The sequence below is a fragment of the Mesoplodon densirostris genome, chromosome 2 (assembly GCF_025265405.1).
Source record: "Mesoplodon densirostris isolate mMesDen1 chromosome 2, mMesDen1 primary haplotype, whole genome shotgun sequence".
NCBI lineage: Eukaryota > Metazoa > Chordata > Mammalia > Artiodactyla > Ziphiidae > Mesoplodon > Mesoplodon densirostris.
The window spans coordinates 27,793,745-27,808,263 of NC_082662.1; the positions used below are offsets into that span (position 1 = coordinate 27,793,745).

General features: G+C 47.8%; 1 protein-coding gene across 2 annotated transcripts in view; it reads right to left on the reverse strand.

Moving 5' to 3' along the window:
* The window catches only part of CSMD2 (CUB and Sushi multiple domains 2), a 660,274-nt gene that overhangs the window by 176,381 nt on the left and 469,374 nt on the right, over nt 1-14,519 (reverse strand). For both annotated transcript variants that reach the window (XM_060081981.1, XM_060081974.1), the window contains exon 25: nt 9,515-9,641. In XM_060081981.1, the coding sequence (XP_059937964.1) occupies nt 9,515-9,641 (127 nt within the window). The remainder of the gene's footprint in view (nt 1-9,514; nt 9,642-14,519) is intronic.

The following is a 14,519-nucleotide window of genomic DNA, read 5'->3' on the forward strand; positions in this document are numbered from 1 at the left end:
CTTCTTCATTTATGCCACCTGGATTGGTGCTCTGTCTTCCACATTTGGCAATTTTTCTTTCATTACCGCCCCACCTTCACACCTTTTCTCTTCAGTCTCAGAGAGATTCTCCAGCCTGTTTCCTATTTCAATGTTTTTATTTCTTACAAGACAACTACTGTGATTGTAATTTTCATTCTGTATTTAGTTTCTTTTCATTCTTCACTTGTCTCTGTCACCGTGTTTCTAGCTCAGGATCTCTCTTCCTCCATTTCACCATCCATTTTCTGCTATTTCTCATCCCTATTTCTTATATTTAAATGAGAATATTATCTATATACCCATTTCAAATTTCCTCTGCCTACTATGGTAAAATCTTTTCAGGAAATTGTTTCTATTTCTTTAGGAAAATGGTTCTCTCTTTTTAAGAATGGTATGTTTTAAGTAGCATCACAAGTTTTTCATTTAATTTAGTTTAATTTTTGCTTATTTGTTTACTTATTTTTTGAAAGGGAGAGATTTACACTGGTCCAATGTGGCCAACCAACAAGGTTTGCATTTCTTTGGCTGAACTGTTTATTTTCTTCCTAAGAGATGTTGGAATTCATTTCTGGGATTGTAAACTGGCAGTCAAATGGATGTATTCTGGCCAATTCAACTATCCAGTGTAGCTCAGCAAGATTATTATTCTTGGATAATTTGAAGTAGTTTTGTGTTTCTTTTTCTAGAGGTAACCTATGAAAAGCTAACGTGCCAGAGAGCACCACCACTCTTAAGGCTACATTTATACCTACCAGGTTACCTACATCCTCTCCTTCAAACACTTTTGAGCTCCTTTTTGTTGGTTTGTTGAAACTGTAAATCTGACAAAGCCATACCCCATCGTGTTTGTGCTTATCTGTTCAGTTCCTTCAGGAGGTCAGTTCTTGTGGTATGAGTACATGGACCTCCTCTGTTTAAGGTCTGACTTGCTGTCACTGCAAGAAAATCAACCTTCTGGAAGCTGCTAAACCTGCAGCCACAATTCCTGGCAAAAGCTATGAACAGAAGCTTCACTTCTGGTGCCTCCTCTGGGCCAGCTGCCTGCTTGCTGGGTAAAGGGAAGCCTCACTGACCTCAGTGGGGAATTACTGCCCTCTGATTGATATGAAACTGCAGCGGGGCCATCTGGGCTTCAGGCACAGCCAGATGTTTTGTCTAGTCCGGCATCCTCCCAGGGAGACAAGTTCCACTGGGCAGGGGTTCTGGTTAATCAAAACCATGGCCCCCTCTCTCAGCAATCCTACTGCCTCTTAACCAACAGCCAAGAACAGAGTTCCCAGGTTGCCCTCGTGTTAATCATTAAGAAGCATCTCCACAGTTAAAAATCAACAAACTAGGACTATTAGCCAAACATGAACTTTATAACTAAATGGGCATTAGGAGCAGAAATCAGAGCTTCCAGGAACAATAAGTTCCCCATTCTCCAAGTGCCCCAGATCTCTTCATGGAAAGCCTACCAGCAAAGCACTGTGTCTTATCCCTTTCCCCCTTCCCTTCTTTATAGCCAGCCACATAGAGCTCTCAACCTCAACCTACTTTGTACTCAGTTCTTCTGAGTGTAACCAGGACGCCTCAAACAGTTATACTCAATTCCTCCTTGGTTTCCCAGTCAATTTATCCTCTGCATTGCTGCCACTGAACTTCCTGAAGTGGATATATCATCACGACATACCAGATAATGAGCTCTTTCAGAAGCAGCTACCCACCCCCTTTCCTCTCTTTTACATTCCTGGAAGGTCTTTACCTCCACTCTGCATGGTGAACTACTATTGTTCGGTAAAGTGTAGCTAGAATAGCACTTCCTGTCTGTAACACCCTGCCCCTCAGCTGCCACCTAAAATTATGAACTGGCCTTGCAAATGCTTTCTATTGTGTTTTGTACATACTTCTACTATAGCATTTATTTCGTTATATAAGAATCTAAGTAGGCACTATAGGTAGGCTTATCTGTACTGCATTTCCAAACCTCTCATCTGTCTCTACTATTGAAACTGTAAAAGCAAAACAAAACTGATCTCTCACTTTCCCTCAGCCAGTCATGGCAAGTTCAGACTAATGGAATGTAGGAAGATGTCTGTGAGGATGGTGGTTCTTCCTCAATACATATGTAAACCCTCACTAGAAGAAAGCTCTGCTCCCTTTCCTCTTCCCTCTTCTTTGAGACTGGAACACAGACACGATGCCTGGAGCTGCAGCAGCTGACTAGGTAACTATGAGGACGAAAGCCTAAGGACGGCAGAACAAGAAGAAAAGCAATGGCATCCTGAGCAGCTGCACCAGGTCTGGATGGGATCTTCAGATTCTTTTTCCAGGAGAAAAAGTGAACCCCCATCTGCTGAAGCCAGCTTTAGTCAGTTTTTTTAATTTTCATTCCTAATGGATAAAATTTCTACCTGTAAGACTGAGACCTTCAAGGGAAAAGACTGTTTCTTATTTATATTTATACCCTCAGTGACTGGCAGAATGCCTGGCACTAAGTGCTCCAAGTTTTTAAATGAACTGAATGTCGTTACTGTCTTCAAATTATTCCAGTGGCTGCTCGTTATCCTGAGGAATCCATGTAGAGTTCTCATTTTGGCATTCAGGGTCCCGCAGAGACCCGTCTCTACCCAGGCAACCTTGTCCCCCCACATCCAGCCACATCAAGTGACTGCTTGTTCCTCCTTTGTGGACAGACCCTATACTTTCCCCTAGGTTCATGCCTTCACTCTCCTTCCCCTCAATTGGCATGCTTCCCCTCTACACCTCCAGGTAGAACTTGTCTTTCTCTTCCCCACTACTGAACTTGGCTTGCACTTACTGTCTTGGGGGTACCTGTTTATTTGCCTATTTCCCACTAGAATATGAGCCCCTGGCAGACAAGGACTGGCCGTGGTCTGATCTTTGTGTTTCCCACCACACAGCATCACACAGTCTCTGGCACAGAGAAGGTGTTCAATGTCCTGGTTGGTTAAATGGAACTACACCAGGGTCAGAAGAGTAGACTGGGGCCAGAGAGAATGGACTTGAAATCTGTATCACTGGGTAATTGTGAGACATTCATCCTTTCTGGGCCTCAATGATCCCATCTATAAAATGGAGACAATAATAACTGATCTAGAACCTGGTATGCTGTAGAGACTGAATAAACACTAAGTAGAGGGAAGGCCCAAGAGCAAGAGGCTTTGCCTCCTGCTCTTCCCCAGTTGTCATCTGAGCTGGTCCACTGATTATCAAAAGGAAAACTCAGACCCAACATCGGAAACTGAGCAGAGGTCCCACCCATGTGGGCTGAAACTTCCATGTTCTATGAACTGACAACATAGTTAGGGGTGACATGAAGGGCGCAGTTCCCTGGTCTGTTCTCCTGCTGTTAGCTGCCAGGCCTGGACAGAGTTCATCAGTCAGCCTGTCCCATTCTTGGCCCTCAGGGAGAAACATTTGCCAAATGCTGTAGGCCACCCCCCACCCCCGACCATGTTCAAGGGCAGGGTCTCACAGCCAGCCGACCCTTGTTGTGCACCCCCAGGAAGGGCCCGCTTTCCTGCTTGGGCCCCACCCAGGGGTCGGCCTGAATGTGAATCCTTGCAGCCACCCACTGTCCCCCCGGGCACTCCTGGAAAGGGACTCTCTTTGCCCAGCTTGCTGGGGTGAGGCAACCACGGATCGCTCCCGTTGCCTCCAATGCTTGGTCGAGGCTGAGCAGGGTGCTGGGAGGCATCTGCAAGCCTTCTGTCTGCGCCCCCAGGGACAGTCTCATGGACTGGCCTGTGGGCTGTCACACAACCCCTCCCAGCTGGCACACCCAAGGGAAAGACCTGCTTGACACCTGCCCCCACCAACAGCACGGCACCCACCATCTGTGATCTAAGGGGTGACCTATCACCTGCTGCGCTCCGGGATGCCCAGCTGGGTCAAATGAACAACCACCTACAGCTCGTGGAGGGGGTTCTCCACATTTGGGAATTACGTCCCAGGCACTGTTCTAAGTGTTCAGATATGTTAGCTCACTTCATCCTCACGGCAGCCTCAAGTGGTAGGTACTATTTTAATCACCGTGTTACAGAGAAGAGAACTGAGGCACAGCGTGCCTGCTCGAAGAGCTTCCCAAGCTACAGAGAGAATAAGAGTGGTAGGTAGTGCGGTGGCCGAGTCTGGCTCTCAGCTGCAACTTGATACTGAATGAATGACAACTGGGAAGACAACTGGGACATAAAGATAGTCAGCTCTTCAAAGGAATCCAGCTGAATGATCAGCCCAAATGGCCCAACTGCAGGATGCAGTTGATGCAGGGAAAAACGGGAGCTGTTGTAAAACAAAACGTAAATACTGTCCTCAGAGAGATGCAAGATGGTAATGCATTGATAAAACAAAAGTAAGCTGTCAAGAGCAATCTGAAAACAAAAAGTGCAGTTTTCTTGAAATAAAAACGAAAACCAAAACAAGATTTCCAAAATAAAGAGGGAGGAATAACAGAATAAATACTGTTGAAAGCAAAATTAATGAAAACACAAGACCACTGGCAGAATGCAAATGGGATATAGATCTTTCAAATCACCAGAGGAGAAACGGAACAAATTAAATCAAATCAACTAAAAATAGGAAGAGTTAAAAATAAAAAAAAGCAATAAAAAGCATAATGTACTTTGTCTGAAAGAAAGCATAATACATTGGATGTAAAAGAAATGTATAAATCCCTGAACTCTTTTCCCTTTCTTCAAATATACATAGAACATAAGTAAGAAAAAATTCAAAAAGTAACAAGGGCACAATGCAGTAAAAGTGGAACTGATTTGAAAATCATACAAAATATATAACTTAGTAACTTTTAAGACATTCTTAAATACTCAGGTTGAAAAGAAATCTAACCTAAAATTATAGACTACAAATAAACCCAGCTGAACAGTCTATATGAGAAAAAATAAACTCCCCCATAGAAAAATATACAAAGAGCTTGAAGCAGCAAAGGCAATTAAATACCATCTTGCCCTTCAAACTGGTTAACACAGCCAGGATTGACAACATAAAGTGATGCTGGGTAGGGAAGCAGGCTTTTGGTAGATGTGTAAATTGCTGCAATAGCTAGAGGGAAATTTGAGGTCATGCATCAAAATTTGCCTTCTAAGAACATATCCTAAGGAACTAATTGGACAGCTGTTCAAAGATGCATGTGTAAGGATGTTTACTGGGGTGAAAAACTGAAAATATTCACTTTATCAATAGGGAAGTAGCTAAATAAATTATGGTTGTACAGACAACAGAATTCCCTGTAACCATCAACCAGGATGAGGCTGATCTATATAGACTGAGAGGATAAGATGATGATATATGAGTAAAGGGTAAGACAAAAAGCAAGTTACTGAGCCACTCAAAGAGGTGATCTTGTTTTAGCAAGCATGCTTATTGCATTTGCTTTCTGTATTCGCTGGCATACAAAATACCTAAAAGAGGAAGTTGAACAAATGGATATCAATGGCTATCTTATGTAGGGTGTGCAGAGGAGAAGAGTAAGACGATGATTTCTACTTTATAAACTTCTTTCTGGTTTGTACTTTGAATTTTTTAAAATGAGTGTCCCTTTTTTATCAAGAAAAATTCCATAAAGAAATTCTTACTTAAAAAATAATAACTAAGTCTTACTCTGAATAAGGGCACAAACACAAAAGGGGCTTTTTTGTGTTTGTCTGAATCCTATCTGATTACAAATTTCCTTAACTTTGTGGCTGGTGATTCCAGGGAGGGGTGGCGGGGTATGGGGGGCACTGAGGGAGAGAGAGGAAGAGAGGGAGAGAACACACTAGAGCACAGATGTGCGTGTGGACGGGGCAGACGCTGGCTGGCACAGCAGCCTGGGGTGGAGGTATCGCAGGAGGAAGGCAAAAGTGTCCCATCACTCCATCCCCATCTTTTGGCCACTCTCCGTGCAGCCTCTGCTCATGTGGCATCAGCTCCTTTGAGGTTGTGTGGCTCCAAGAATCCTTCCCAATCAAGGGCTGAGGTTACTTTCATCCTCTCCCCACCATTCCCCACCTCGGGGTCCTCACACACACACCCAGCAGGCCCCCTCTATAGTTCTTTCTATCCCTGGAGAGAATATTTCCTCTATTTGTCTCGATCCTCTCTTCCTGAGGGCTAGGAAGGGATGCTCTGCTGTCCCCTCCAGCCCACCCCACATCCATCATTCCTGTAAGTGATAACAGTCCTCACGTCTGCCCAGAAATGCCATCACTGAATTCTTGTGCTCTCCCTGTCAGCTGCTCTGAGATCTCTCAGCTCTCCTCTCACCCTTCTCCTAAACCTGAATAAACCTGAATTCCCGGGGACTGATGTCACATGTCATGGGTGTGCTAAGGTTACTATGTCATGGAGGAGATGCACACCCAAGTACTTAGGCAAGAAGTAACAGGATGTCTACAGTTACCTTTGTGTGATTCAGCCAAAAAAAAAAAAAAAAAAAGGGACAGAGAGAAAAAAAAAGAAAGAGGGCAAATATTCACAGTAGTTGAGTCTAGGTGGGAGGTAAGCAGGTGCTCGGCGTACTGTTTGACTTTTCTATTTTACATATTGTATGTTGCACAACAAAAAATAGGGAAACAGAAGAAATCTCAGTTTCCACATTTCTTGAGGGGAGTGAGACCGGCTGGTGTGACTCCTTAAATGTCTCCTGAACTCGTCCCTTCTTCTCCATCCCATCGCCACTGGCAGGGTTCAGGTCTCCTCATCCCGACGACATTCTGGAGATGGCCTCCTCCTCACTGGGGTCCCAGACCCCATCTGTCCCCTTCTCCACAAGGCTGCCAGGACAGGGTCAAACCCAGCATCATGGCCGCCACGGTCCTCTGTGCTCTGGCCACATGCAGCCCGCTCCACCAGTTTCATCCCTCACCATGGCCCACCCCTCCACCAAATCTCAGGTGATGCTCCAGCCATGGGGACCAGCTCCTTGAGCCCGCACACCCTGCGTCACCTCTTCTGCCTAGTAGGCCCTTCTGTGCTGCCAAGCCTCTTCCTTGGCTACCCAGCAACTCCTCTCCATCCTACACGGCTTCCTCTGGTGTTTTCATTTCCAGGATAGCCTCTCTGGTCTCCTGTCCTGCTGCTCAGTCCCCTGCCCCCTCCTTCCACCACCTCGCTCTGTGTACACGCACATCTCCTCTTTGCCAACAGCGGCCATGGTCTTATTCATCTGGGCAACGCCAGTGTCTCCCACAGGCACTGCCATGTATTCAACAGACAGCTATTACATGGAGGAACGAATGAATGAATGAGTAACGTGCAAGGTGGGAACGTGGGAAAACCTCCTGATGTGCATATGGAGACACCTGTGATGAATTCATTGTTCATTTACTATTTACTGAGGGACCTTCATGGATCTGCTAGTCATAAAATGACCTTTATATCTGGGTCCTGCTTGTTTCATTCATTCATTCATTCATTCAACGCTTGCCACTTGTTAAGCCTCTGCCACTGTGCTGAGAGCCAGGAGACTTGTGAAGATGAATCGGGCAGAGAGTGTGGCTCTGGCTGGGGAGCTAAAGCAGGAGCATAAATGGAGGAGAAGAGTGGTCAGTGTCATAAGGGAACTATAGGCCATGGGCAATGGGAACGCAGAAGCGGAGAAGGGACTCCTAGGAGTCTCCTGTGAGTGGACTGGGGGAGACTTCCTGGGTGAGCTGACATGTGCACTTGACTTTGAGGGAGCGAGAGTTGAAGACATAAGCCTTTGGAGGGAGGGGGGCATTCCGGGGAGGGCAGAGTGGAAACCAAGGCACCGAGCACGGCCATGAGTACACGTACAGGGGCCACTAGCAATGCAGCTTTGTCATTGAAGAGAAGTGGTGGGAAATAAGGTTGGGAGGTGGGTTGAAGTCCTGACAGCCTTGAAAACCAGGATAAGATGTTCAGCTCTTGTAAGCATGGGTGCCACGCAAGGGTTCTAGTTAGAGTGTGAGTTGATCGGGCGCGCTTCCAGAAACTGATTCCAGCAGCAGTGTGGGATGAATTTTTGTATTTAACACAAAACCCCCAAGAGCTCTGCTGACCTCATTTTGTACAGGGCCGAGCTCAAAAACTTGCACGTGGCAAACACTTCATACATTTCTTTAATTGGACTGGGTCTAAGACCATGTGTACATCAGCGAATGTGCAAACAGCTGTATCTCTGGCAGCAACACACCCGTTCAGCCAGTTCCCCTTCACGGAGACCTCGCCAGGGCAGGGAACCTCTCCTAGCCACACTTCCGCCCCTTGTCTTGACTCCCCACTCTTCCAAAGTCTCAACAGTTCATCCCTGGATTATTGTGACAGACTTTTGACTGGTTTTCTTCCCATGAGCTCTCCCCACTGTAAATAACCCTGCTTAGGAAACTTCCACGGCTCCCTCGTTTCCTGGCATTTAGAATCCTCCGTAAGCAGGCTGCTTCCTAACCAGTCTGTCTCCCATTCCTTTCCACATGCATTCCCCACTCCAGCCAGACCATTCCTGCTCCAACTGCCTGGTTCAATTCTCTTTCCATACCTCATCCATCCTGCCACGCCAACCTCCTCTTTTCCTCACAGCTCCTTTGAACCCAGTTTGCCAGCAGCAGCATCTGGTGCGAAGATTCAGAAAGACCTGGATCCATGCCCCAGCTTTCTGATTCACTGTGTGAGCTTAGACACACTATGCATTCTCCTGGAATCTCAGTTCTCTCATCTATAAAATGGGAGTAATAAGAATGTCTATTTATTTTTAGGGCTTACTATTCGTATTACCAGGGCTACTGTGAAGAGTTAATAAGACATTATGTGTGCCAGGCCCTGTGCTCAATAAATGGTAAAGCTCCTTTCTTCTCTCTTTGGAACTCCAAAAAGTAATTGCTGTTAGTCAAGCATGTACATGGAAAGGAAGTTACATTTTGAGGGAATATGTACACAGTACCTGACAGTATGCTGGGCTTTTCTGACTATTCCTTCCACAACTCTAAATCACAAGCATTTTTGTTCCCATTTTACAGATGTAGAAGCTCAGATTGAGAAAGGGAAGCAATCTAGGGTCATACAGTTCTAAACTGACCTTTACTACCATCAGAGAAATAACCACCGAACCATGAATAGTTACTATGTTTCAAGCACTGTGCTGAGTACATTACCTTCAGTGTCTCTGTTAGATGCTTTACCCCGAGAAGCCAATATTATAACTCATACGCCACAGAAGGAGAGGAGAAGAAACTTACCCAAAGTCCTACAAATGGCAAATGGCTGGGCTGGGATTCATGCCTATGCCCTCAGCTACTGTGTGGACACCGTACTGCCTAGGCCAGTGAATTGTCTGAACTTGGACTGCAGCCCTGTGATGCCGAGGCTGGCCTTTTCAGGTTTTCCATGGGCCCCGGCCTGAGCCTGGGGTCATAGCAACCACTGTTGCTCACCAGGGCCTCCAGGTGAGGTGGGCAGGGCCAGCCACTGGCTGGTGGACTGAGGATGACTCCCCTGAACGGCTGGCAATGGCTCCTCTGCTGGCCCTGGCACTTACCCGATGGTGCAGCCAGCACTGGCCTCGATGGTCCAGATGCAGTTGAGGTTGTGTTCGTAGGGCGCTGGATAGCCGGGTGACAGCACCTGCCCCGACTCCTCTCCTTTCACCGTCCCGCCGCACTCGGCTGAAAGAAATCCCAGAAGAGTGAGCTTCAGGGGGGTGGCCTGTGCTCACAGCAGCCACCCACTGGCTCCTCCAGCCTGTGTGCCAGGGCCCCTCTCATTCATTTCAGGTGGCTGAGAGCAGCATAGAGAAAGGCCCTTGGACGAGACCTGTATCCAGGATCTACAAAAGCCCCTACAACTCAACAATGAAAAGACAGAGTTCAGTTAAAAAATTGGCAAAGCCTTTGAATAGACATTTCTGCAAAGAAAGTATACAAATGGCCAATAAACACAGGAAAAGATGTGTGACATCATTAGGCACTAGGGAAATGTAAATCAAAACCACAGTGAGATCCCACTTCATAACCTCTAGGATGGTTATAATCAAAAAGACAGACTGGGCTTCCCTGGTGGCGCAGTGGTTGAGAGTCTGCCTGCCGATGCAGGGGACACGGGTTTGTGCCCCGGTCCGGGAAGATCCCACGTGCCGCGGAGTGGATGGGCCCGTGAGCCATGGCCGCTGAGCCTGCGCGTCCGGAGCCTGTGCTCCGCAATGGGAGAGGCCACAACAGTGAGAGGCCCACGTATCGCAAAAAAAAAAAAAAAAAAAAGACAGACTAATTAACGTGTAGGTGAGGATGTGGAGAAACTGGAACCCTCAGACATTGCTGGTGGGAGTGCAAAATGGCGCAGCTGCTTTGGAAAGCAGTTTCCTATAGAGGTCCTCAAAATGTTGCCCTATGACCCCAGCAATTTTGCTCTTGGATATATGCTCAAGAGAAACGAAAACTTATGTTCAGATGAAACCTTGTACACGAATGACCACTGCAGCATTATTCATAATATCCAAAAAAGGGAAATGACCCAAATGTCCATCAACTGTTGAACCGATTAACAAATGTGGTATACCCGTACAATGGAATATTACTTGATCATAAAAAAGACTGAGGTACTGACACACGATACAACGGGATGAACATAATGTTGAAAACGTTATGCTGTGTTAGAGAAGCCAGGCGCAAAAAGCCACATATTGTGTGTTTCTATTTATATAAAATATCTAGAACAGATAAATCTACAAAGACAGAAAGTACATTTGTAGTTGCCAAGGCCTGAAGAGGAGTGGCAGTGGGAGGGAGTGCTAACGGGTATAGGGTTCCTTCTGGGGAGACAAGATGTTCAAAACTTAGACTGTGGTGATGGGTGTACAACCCTGTGACTACACTAAAAAGCACCAAGTGGTACACTTTAAATGGGCCAACTGTATGGTATGTGAAGTCTATTTCATTAAAGCTACTAAAAAAAAGGTCCCCAGGGGTAGGGCTGATGGCCCACTCTGTGACCAGACTCTTTGAGGTCTCCTGAGAAGGTGCAGACATTTGAACCTGGTCACTGACAGGAACTGGGCCTGTGTCATGTGCCAGGAGCACAAGGCATGGCGTCCTTCCTCTGGAGACCTGGAGGAAGAGGCGGCCACAGTGTGTGCCCTGCGCCCTGACAGGTGCACCTTCACGGCAAGTGGCAGCACAGAGGAGGAGGTGATCAGTTTCCTCCAGCGCAGGGCAGGGAGAGGCGGGCGGGTGGGTGGGAGGCGTAGGCTGGGGAGGCCGACAGGGAAGAGTACTGCGAACTTCCTTGCGGGTGGGAAACAGCACGGCAGCTTGGGGGACGGGGTATGAGATGGGGCCTGGAGGGAGGCAGGCTGGAAAGCTGGGCGAGCATCGTTCATCGAAGGGCACTGCACAGAACCGCCGTGTTTATGCATGAGAGTAATTGGATCACTTTACACACTAGTGCCCTTTACACATTAGAGAGAATGCTCCTGTAGCAGTGTGAAGGGGCACAGAGGGGCGGACCTAGAGGCAGGGCACCGGTGAAGAGGTCCATCTCCCCGTCAGAGCAGCCCTCCAGGTACAGAAGCCGGTGATCCTCCTGGCCTTCTTCCTCCCCTTGTCTAATCTGCCTCTGAGCCCCAGGGCCTGAACCTCTGGGATGCTTTTCACACCTGCCCCCCCTCTGCCCCCACTGTTAAGAGTCGTGGCTCAGGCCCTTACCATCTCTAGGGTGGCAGAGTTGCGTCCCCCTCAGCAGTGCCACCAGAAGGATCTTTCTAAAATACAAACGGGCCACATCACTGCTTGCTTTAAACCCTCTTTCCCAGAGTGAAGTCCAAGCTCCTTAGGAGAGCCCATCAAGTCCCCCAGAGAGGCTCCCTTTGGCCTTTTCTGGCCCCGTCCTGGCACCCCTTGGTCCAGTCAAGTGTGATAAACTCCACAAGCCCAGGCACACTGGGCCTCTTCAGGCCTCTCCTTGGACTGACAAGTCGGCCAGCATCTTCCCCATGAAACCTTTGTGACTCCCTCCCCTCCTCACATCGAGCTGACACTATCCTCTTTTGTGTCTCCATTATAACACAAACCGGTTTTTATCACAGACGTGTAACAGGTTATTAAAATCTATCTCCTTCACTCCTCAGCAGCAGGAAACTTGTCTTACTTATATTTGTACATCAAGTGCCTAGCATGGTGTCTGGCACATCACAGATGCTTTAACAAGTGTTTATTGAATGAACAGGTGGGTGGATGATCAAATGAACGAGAGAAGCTTACTGCTTCCCAGGCGAATTATTATGAAGGGTCTGAATCAAGGGAGCATGAGAGAAAATGAAGAGATTTGTTGCAAAGCTTTTTAGGAAAGATCTGATTAAGCAAGATCTTAGAAGTAGGAGATGAGGGGATCAAAGTCGCACATGGGAGGCTGACCTTCATCTGTTGCTACAAAGGACCCATCAAGCGTCTCTTGGGCCCCATGGCTTGACCCGGGCCCACTAAGGCAGGGTGGGGGAGGGGCCCTCTGCAGTAAGCCTGCGCATGAGACCGGGCCCTTTCTTCCTGCGTAACTACCCCCCGTGTTGACGTTGGGGTGGGAGATGCCAACCTGAATGAGAGATGTCGGGCTGGACGGGCCGGTGGCAGGGAGCAGGGTGTGGGTGGGAGGATGAGCTGTAAGTTGTGGGGAGGAAGCCTTTCTGGCTCCACAAATAGCAGAGGCAGCTAGAAACGGGGCAGGACATTATCCCTGCCCTGGGCTGGAGCTTCCTTCCGTATTCCTGATGGAACAGCCCCTCCTGCTTCCCAGAGGCAAGTGTTTGGAGGCAGGGGCACCAGCAGCACTTCCTCGGGGACACGACTGCTCTTTCCTCAGGGGTCACTTTCTCTGGCGACGGAAAGGGGGGCAGGGGGAGCCAGGTGGCTGGCATGCAGCAGATTTACCAACAAGACCCTAAGACTCTCGTCTTTCTGGTCTTCTCCCTTATCTCCACCCTACAGCCCTGGCTGCTTCGTTTGGGCTGTAGCATCCACTCATCCACAAAGAAAACAGCTGGATGTTTCAGCTGTAGTAGTCATTTCTGGTAGACCAGGATCAAGTCCATCACAACACGACATGTGTAAAACGATACACACATAATCCCAACTACACAGCCTCCCTCCCCTGCGTAGGGCCTGAGGGAGTCTCGGTGGGGAAGCCCTCCGAGGTTCAAAGTTTAAGTACTCTCACTAGCACTGCTTGAGTGGATTCTCTGAGTTTGGTCCAACTGGCAGATTAGATACTCAGAAGGACCTTAGTTAGGATGGAGCTTTTTTGCAAAGCAAATAATTGTCTTGCAGTGTGAATCATCACCTCCTTCACATTTCGTTTGCTTTGGCTTGCCTATGGCATCATGCTGTTGTCTGTTTATGCCTGGGTCTCCCTCACTGGCCTGGGAACTGCTTTTCCCTGTATTCCCAGTGCCTGGCAGAGGGCCTGGCACATGAATGAAACAAGGGGACAAAAACAGGGAAGCAGGGAGAAAGGGACGGGGCATGCCTGTGGATGAGGTCTACTTGAGCAGACAGAGGAAAATTCTAGAGGCCACTGTCCTGATCTATCTATCCACAGTCAGGTTTGAAATCCTCACCTTGAGACCCTCTGTTGGGTAACAATGTCGAAGGTCCTGTTAACATGCAGTCACCTGGGGGAAAAGAATATCGCCCTTACCTCCCCTACTGTGTGTGATGTTTACCCATCGTTTCAAGTCTCAATTGAAATATCACCTCCTAGGCACAACTTTCTCGTATTCCCTCAACACTTTGGCACTTACTCTTTTTACAGTGCTTATCTTGTATTATAATGACCTGTTTATGTGTCTCTTCTCCTTGCCAGGGTATGGACTCCCCAAGGGCAGGAAGAATGCTTTATTCTTTCCTTTTTTATTTCTCTGCCTCTGCACATACCCAAACATGCACCTGCGAGGATTCTGGCAGGTGGCGCTTAGTAGGCACTTAAACGTTCTCCCGGTGGATGTTTTGTCCTTAGAAGATTAACCAGAGCTGCACAGCCATGCTGAGGTTGTGAGCCATGGGGCAGAAGATGGAGAGACGGAAAGGTCTGGTGTTCGGGGCTGGGGATACAGGACGAAGCAGCGTGGTGGAATCCTGGTCAGCAGGGTGGGTCACACGCGCAGTGAGGCGGGGGGTGAGAGGTGGAAAGGCCACACAGACAGAAGGACGGGTGTTGCCTATTTCCCACTTCTGCCTTGGACCAGGCTTCTCTTGTCCTGTGACACATGGATGAAGCTTCCAGAGAGCCTGTGCTGACATTCTGGAAGCACCACAGGCTTAAGAAGGTGCTAGTTCATTATCTTATTCTTTCCTAAGTGTGAGATAGATGCTAGCTCATGATCTGACTCTTTCTCAAGAACAAGATAGATGTTAGTTCATGACCTGACTCTTTCTTTCAACATTCCGGAAAAGGGAGCATGAGCCCCATTTTGCCTATGGGGAAACTGAGGCCAGAGTGAGCTGGAGACTCATCTGAGACTTGGTGTTGCAGGAACCCCTGGAACCAGGCAAAAAGTC